The sequence below is a fragment of the Trichomycterus rosablanca genome, chromosome 10 (assembly GCF_030014385.1).
Source record: "Trichomycterus rosablanca isolate fTriRos1 chromosome 10, fTriRos1.hap1, whole genome shotgun sequence".
NCBI classification, from domain to species: Eukaryota; Metazoa; Chordata; class Actinopteri; order Siluriformes; family Trichomycteridae; genus Trichomycterus; species Trichomycterus rosablanca.
Window position 1 is genome coordinate 35,008,900 of NC_085997.1, and position 7,613 is coordinate 35,016,512.

Sequence of the window (7,613 nt, forward strand, 5' to 3'; positions counted from 1 at the left end):
AAACTGTTAAATACTTGGATGGTACATGCTGGTGTTTGTTTAATTAAATACTGTTTAATTATTATGGTATTATGACACCCTTAGAGTCATTGACCTTACAAGTGTGTGTGCCAACGCTGGCTAAATGAAATCATTTAGGTTTTACAGACTGACACTTGGCTACATTAAATCAATTGTTAAGAATTAAATTAGCCTCTGATACTTGTGATTTTCAGCTTGGGCGGCATGGTGGATAAGTGGGTAGCACTGTCGCCTCACAGCGAGAAGGTCCTGGGTTCGAAATCTTGTAAAAATCCTTCCTAAAAGAGTGAATGCTGCTATAGCCACAAAGGAAAAGTGGGGGCAACTCCATATTTTTTCTTTTACATTTTCAGCATTTAGCAGACGCTTTTATCCAAAGCGACTTACACAATGAGCAACTGAGGATTAAGGGCCTTGCTCAGGGACCCAACAGTGGCAACTTGGTGGTGGCAGGGCTTGAACCGGCAACCTTCTGTTTACTAGTCTAGTGCCTTAACCACTGAGCTATCACTGGCCCGTATTAATGCCCATGCTTTTGAAATTAGATGTTTAACACATTCATTGTGGCTCAGTTATCCATATACTTTTGTCCATATTGTGATCTGAATAGTTAAAGTTAAATGTAGCAAGAAGGTCCTGGGTTCGATGCCCAGGTGGGGTGGTTCGGGTCCTTTCTGTGTGGAGTTTGCATGTTCTCACCGTGTCTGCGTGGGTTTCCTCCGGGTGCTCCGGTTTCCACCCACAGTCCAGAAACATGCAGCCAGGCTAACTGGAGACACTGAATTGTCCAAGAGGTACCACCCGCTAGGATGCATAAACCAGTGCACTGTAGTGCCGGTCCCAAGCCCGGATAAATATGGAGGGTCGTGTCAGGAAGGGCATCCGGCGTAAAAACTGTGCCAAATCAATAATGCGCCGGCGACCCCTAACGGGAGCAGCCGAGGAAATAGACTTGTGATTTTCAGCTTGCTAATATTGCTAATGCTAATTGATGAGTAACTCATTAGTAGCTTATTTTTACGGATTCATATTTACTGCATTAAAAACATGCCTGGCAAATCCTGCTAATATAAACATGTTTGGGGTGTTTGAACATTATTAAATACATTTTTTAGAATAAAATGATGCAAATAACGACTCCAGTAGTAAAATCCCACTCAGGTTAATTTGTGACAAATCCAAGCTAATAAGCATGCTAACATTACCTAGCTAGTCTGCTTTCAAAGGATAGTAAGATAACACACGAGATCGATATCTATGGGCATTTATGGGCACTGACATGACTACAGTGCATGCTGCTGTGTACAGGGCTGTGTATAAAAAGTAAATGCCCCCTCTTTACGTCAGTGCTTGTAAATAATGCTGTGATCTTTCCGTGACCGTACAGTGCACATTACAGTAGACATGAAATCAATACCATGACTAAGTGAACGGTCAGTGTAATGAAAAGTGCACATATTCGTGGACTGTTGCTCACTACTCAATTACAAGCAGTCCAATGAATTTTAGTCAGTTTTGGGACAAATTCAATTACATATTGCTCTGCACCATTTTGAAACAATTGAGACTACGCAGATGTTCTGCACAAAGTTCAAAATCTGAAGAATGTGATTTGCGAAGCATGTCCGCTATTTTTAATGCACCCAACTGTTTGGAGCACTGCAGAGCGGGTATAGTTACATTGGCAGGAGCGAGAAATATCCAGAGAGCTGAGAACCAAGACTTACAATACTAGGGTTGCCACTTATATCTGGCAAAAAACCAGGACATTCTGATGTCATACTGATGACCGATGGACAACTTTTGCGGTTTTGCCCTCATCATATGGAACAGGTGGCAGAAAGCAGATCGCCCGGGGTTGGACTTTAGCCACGTGTTGTACTTCTTTTTTTTTTACACAGTCATTACTGTAAGATGTAAGTAAGATAAAGTTTCATTTCATCTTCGTCTCGCCACCTCTGTTAATGGCCTTACCTTGAGAATAACGTTACCCTTAACTAGTAGATTTAGTGCAATATGCTATAATTAACTGCTGCTTCGATGCCCAACTTCTCAATCCACAGGGCCCTCAAGAAACTAATTGACTGTCTGATAAAACGTCGCAAGCAACAACAGTATGCAACAGAAACTCATAGAAATCCGGGACATTAAGTGTCCTGGGAGAGAGCTAAAATTTCCCGAGACTGACTGTTAAAAAGAAGGACAATCCTGGGACAACCAGGAAAACCGGGACAGGTGGCAATTGTCTGGCAAGTGAAAGTGGTATCAGATTCTGGATGGTATTGTGGGTGAGCATATCATCCCTGTCATTACTTATTTAAAACCTCCACAGTATGCTCACACTTAATGGCTGCAAAATGTCAGTCTTGTTATGTGTCCACATACCTTTGGCCATAACTTAAATATAATTCATCTGACCTTTTATTGTGCATGTTCTTTAAAAGTGCATAAGGTAGATTTTTGGCTCCAGTGGGTTGAAGATGATGTACATCATGAGGTGCTAGCAAATTGCAAGAAAGCCTGGCATGTTTTCATTTGTGAGCAGTAATTGTAATTGTAGTGGAGTAAAGACCTCTTGGAGACCTCACATGACTAGCAGGAAGAATGTATACAATACCCTGAAAGAGGGTTACAGGATAGCACATGCTTCCTCCAACACATGTAGAACAGTGGCCACACTTGTCCAGCAGTGTATTCTTATAGAGGAACACTCTACTGGTGCCCCATTTGTCTGCCACTTGTGCCAGCACTTTCACCAGGATGGTAGCAAAGCGGAGACTCAAACTTTAGAGTCAGAACCCAGCAGTATTAGACTAGTGTATAAGAGTGCTCAAGCTCCAAATACATTGTATTGAATCTCAGCTCTGCCATCCGGCTGGGCTGGGCGGCTATATGAACTGGCTGTTGTTCATCCAGGTAAGGGAGCCGGATGGGGACCTCATAACTGATGCAATTACGCCCCCTGCTGGCTGACTGATGGCGTCCGCACAGAGTAGAGGAATAATGCGTTGATCAGGGTGTGGCTCTCCGTGCATAAGGCTGATCCGCATATGAACTCGACTTGTGGGTAAAAAAATGCAATCTGGTACTGCTCACGTGTCGGAGTGTGTGTCAGTTTACTCCCCTCAGTCAGGGGTGGGGGTCAGCACCAGTAGAGAGGAAGCATAACGCAGTTGGGTAAAAATTGGACGCGCTAAAAAAATCGGGAGTAAAAGGAAGAAACTGCATTTTAAAAAAACACTGCTCAAGCTCTGGGTACTCGGGTGTTGGAATTTCAAGTCTGAACCCCAGCAGAGCTACCAACCGGAACTGGCGTCCACCCAAACATAATTGGCAGTGTTTAAGCGAGGGAAGATTAGACGGGGTATTATCCCGCTGCGATATGCGGTGTTGGGGAGTCGCCCTTGATACAGTTCTGTGTGGGAACACAACACTGGCAGGTAATAAGAAGTGGCCGCAGATTGGACATGTGCCAAAGGGCAACCCGGTGACCTGGCTCTCCTTGATAAGATCAGAAATTGTGTAAGTGCCACAGATTCACAGTCAGGAATTAGAAATGACTAGACTGAGAAATAAAGTGTGGAAAATCCAGAAAAAAAAAACTCAAGTTCAAGCTATTTTTTCAGTAATTTAGATATTTGTACTTTATTTTTGATCATTTATTCAGTTAAATATTAACCAGCACACATTTAAACTGTTCTAGCACGTTGTGTTTGTTACCATAAGGGTCTGACTTCATGTCTTCACCTCCAAAACGTTCTTCTTTGAAGCCTCATCCATAATTAATGTGAGCTTCTCTCCTCAGGTTCTCTCGTCTTCTCTTGCGTCTCTCACTTCAGCCTTTTCAACATTGTTCGTTTTATTTTCTCTTCTCTTATTGCAGCTTTTGTTTGGTCTCATCTGTCACTTGCACATTAGCTGCTTTTTAGCCCTCTGCCCCACCCTGGCACAACTTTCAGTACCTCAGTGTCCCTTACTTGCAGAAATGTTTTGGGGATAAAGACATCAGATTTTTATTGGGTGAGAGCTGATTGAAATATAAAACATCATAATATAGAAAAATATAAGCATCATAAAGTCAAGAAAATTAAGGAATAAAATTAATCACATTTATTTGTATGACAGTTGATTGCATTTTATTACATACTACAGTTTGGGGTAGGTCCTCTACTGAAATTAACGTTTTACACTTTGGATACATCCATGACAGGACAGGTAGCCACTCATCACACAAGATTCATCAGTTCACAAGGTTATATCCAACTCAGTCATGGACAATTTAGTGTCTCTAATTCACCTCACTTGCATGACTTTGGACTGTGGGAGGAAACCGGAGCACCTGGAGGAAACCCACACGGACACGGGGAGAACATGCAAACTCCACACAGAAAGGACCCGGACCGCCCCATATGGGGATCGAACCCAGGACCTTCTTGCTGTGAGGAGACAGTGCTATCCACTTAGCCACCGTGTCGGGGTCCGCTACTGTACCAGCATGACTTTGTCCTTGGGCTCACAGCGAGGTCCATAAAAAACATGGTTTGCAGAATTTGGCAAGAAGGAGCGACCAGTCTCGGGTTGTTTTACTGCAGTGCCAGCAAAGAGAAACCTTATTCGAACCTTCTCTCCCTCAAGCATGGACAATTGTAGGCAAGGTTGCACTGCATAGAAGTCGAGAGCTTAAACATTCCTTAGTACTGAATTAGTGTATTTCCTACCTTTCGAAATGGATCAAAATCAGACTTCACTTACCTTAGGCCGCTCATGGGGCGCGGCAGTAAAATACGCTAGCACACCAGAGCTGAGATTTCGAATACATCATCAAATCTCAGCTCTGCCACCCGGGTGGCTATATGAACAACGTTTGGCTGTTGTTCATCCAAAGAGGGAGCCGGATAGGGACCTCATGACTGATGCAATTACGACCTCTGCTGGCGGGTTGATGGCGTTGAGGAATAATGCGATCAGGGTGTGGCTCTCCGTGCACAAGGCTGATCCACATATGAACATATGCACTCGCCTCGTGCAGGTGAAAAGATGCAGTCGGCTACTGCGCATGTGTCGGAGGGGGCGTGTGTCAGTTCACTCTCCTCAATCGGGATGGGGGTCAGCTCCAGTAGAGAGGAAGCATAATGCAACTGGGTAAAAAAAAAAAACTTAACTTACCTTTAATTATACCATCAAAGTCAAACAGTACCCTTTCAGTCTACCGGAACATCAAGCCATGATCAGAGGAAATTTCAGAAGAGCTGTTTTTTTATTAAAATAATTCACTCTAAAACAATGCCATTTCTAAGGCTCTTGGGACTCCACCAAACCCCAGCGAGAGACATCATATCTAATTGAAAAAATGAAGAAACATCGATGGTTATTGGACAAAAGGGGTTCATCACGTCTGGTAAAAACAAATACAAGACATCCAAGGACGTTATAGCAACAGTCCGACATGGCAGGGGTAGTGTAGGTAGGCGTGGAGGTGTTTTATCTGTCAGGACCCTGATGCCCTGCTATTGTTAAGTAAAAAATGAATATCACTCTCGATCAGAAAATCATTAATGAAGGTGAAAGGTTCATGTGTTCTTGTGTTACAATAAGAAAATGATCCTTGTAGTGAGTCATTTCTGCAAAGAAACGGATGTTTAATACACCCTCCTCCTCCTCCTCCTCATCCTCCACACCCAGTACTGCTCCTTCTTTACTCATGATGTTATAGTTAGAGCTTCTTTCAGATTGATTTCAGTTGTAATCTGTATAAGTGAATCTTCTGGACCTTCAGTCATTTGTCTTGTTAGTCATTGTTTAGAGATGCGGAGAATAAAGAGTCAATCTCTTTATTACTGGTCTAGTACAGAGCGTAGGGAGGTTATGAATTATGTGAAAGGCGAACTGACATTTAGCAATATAAAGATTCATTTTCTTCAGTTCATTAGGGGGGCGGCACGGTGGCTCAGTGAGTAGCACTGTCGCCTCACAGCAAGAAGGTCCGGGTTCGATCCGGATAATGCATGCTTTTTTAGCCCCCTTTCACCCTGTTCTTCAATGGTCAGGACCCCCACAGGACCACTACAGAGCAGGTATTATTTGGGTGGTGGATCATTCTCAGCACTGCAGTGACACTGACATGGTGGTGGTGTGTTAGTGTGTGTTGTGCTGGTATGAGTGGATCAGACACAGCAATCCTGCTGGAGTTTTTAAACACCTCACTGTCACTGCTGGACTGAGAATAGTCCACCAAACAAAAAACATGGGCAGCGTCCTGTGACCACTGATGAAGGTCTAAAAGATGACCAACTCAAACAGCAGCAATAGATGAGCGATCGTCTCTGACTTTACATCTACAAGGTGGACCAACTAGGAGTGTCTAATAGAGTGGACAGTGAGTGGACACGGTATTACAAACCAGCACAACACACACTAACACACCACCACCATGTCAGTGTCACTGCAGGGCTGAGGATGATCCACCACCTAAATAATACCTGCTCTGTAGTGGTCCTGTGGGGGTCCTAACCATTGAAGAACAGGGTGAAAACAGGTTAAAAAAGTATGTAGAGAAACAGATGGACTACAGTCAGTAATTGTAGAACTACAAAGTGCTTCTATATGGTAAGTGGAGCTGATAAAATAGACAGTGAGTGTAGAAACAAGGAGGTGGTTTTAATGTTATTATAATGTAATAAAATATTGTTTTCTGTTTTTCAGGTCATTATGAAGACTGGCACATTGAGCATGCATTTAATCATTTCTACCCAAAGATAGCTCTCTGAAGGGAGTATGCCCCCGATTTCACCATGCTCCTGTTGTCCTGTTGGCTTGTCCGGCACTCCATGGTCATGTGCTTGCTGCTTCACAGCCTGGTGCTGATGTCACTCTGCTTTCACCATGTGGATACGTCCTGCTCCAAGCGCTGCTACTGCTCTGAGAGCGAAGGATTATCCGGAGGCAAGACGGTTCGCTGCAGCAACCTCCGTCTCACCGAGATCCCACGAGACATCCCAAACGACACACAACGACTTTACCTGGACTACAACCTACTAACCAGCGTCCCTACCAATGCCTTCCAGGACCTACCTCTGCTAACTGAACTTGATCTTTCCCACAATGAGCTGGCGCTGCTCGAGCCTGGGGCCTTTCGAGGCCTTGCGGCTTCCTTGCAATTCCTGGATCTGTCCTCCAACCAGCTTGCTACGCTGGAGCCTGATGCATTTGAAGGCGTCAAGGCGCGATCCAATCTAACTGGCAACCCTTGGCACTGTGACTGCCGGCTACAGACAGCGCTTCCACGGCTCGACCTGGAGCCCGTTTCTCTCACGGGGATTGTATGCCAAACTTCAGAGCCCGAGGACTCCGGTGCCCAAGGTGTGCCCTTCCTGCTGGCCAAAGACCTGGACCTTTGTGTGGTGCTTAAAAAGACCACCGATGTAGCCATGCTGGTGACCATGTTCGGCTGGTTCACCATGGTCATCTCCTATCTGGTCTACTACGTGAGGCACAATCAGGAGGATGCCAGGCGCCACTTGGAGTATCTGAAGTCTCTGCCCAGCAAGCAGGGCAAGTCTGAGGAGTCTTCTACCATCAGCACTGTGGTTTGA

At 44.5% G+C, this 7,613-nt stretch overlaps 1 protein-coding gene across 1 annotated transcript; it reads left to right on the top strand.

Annotated features, from left to right (window-relative positions):
- The first annotated feature begins 6,812 nt into the window (after window positions 1–6,812).
- On the top strand, window positions 6,813–7,613 carry lrrc3ca (leucine rich repeat containing 3Ca). The gene has a single exon (XM_063003859.1). The coding sequence runs from the start codon at window positions 6,813–6,815 to the stop codon at window positions 7,611–7,613; it is 801 nt and encodes a 266-aa protein (XP_062859929.1).

Bases quoted from the DNA above. Each gene is read 5' to 3' on its own strand.
- lrrc3ca (XM_063003859.1), top strand. From the start codon at position 6,813: ATGCTCCTGTTGTCCTGTTGGCTTGTCCGGCACTCCATGGTCATGTGC.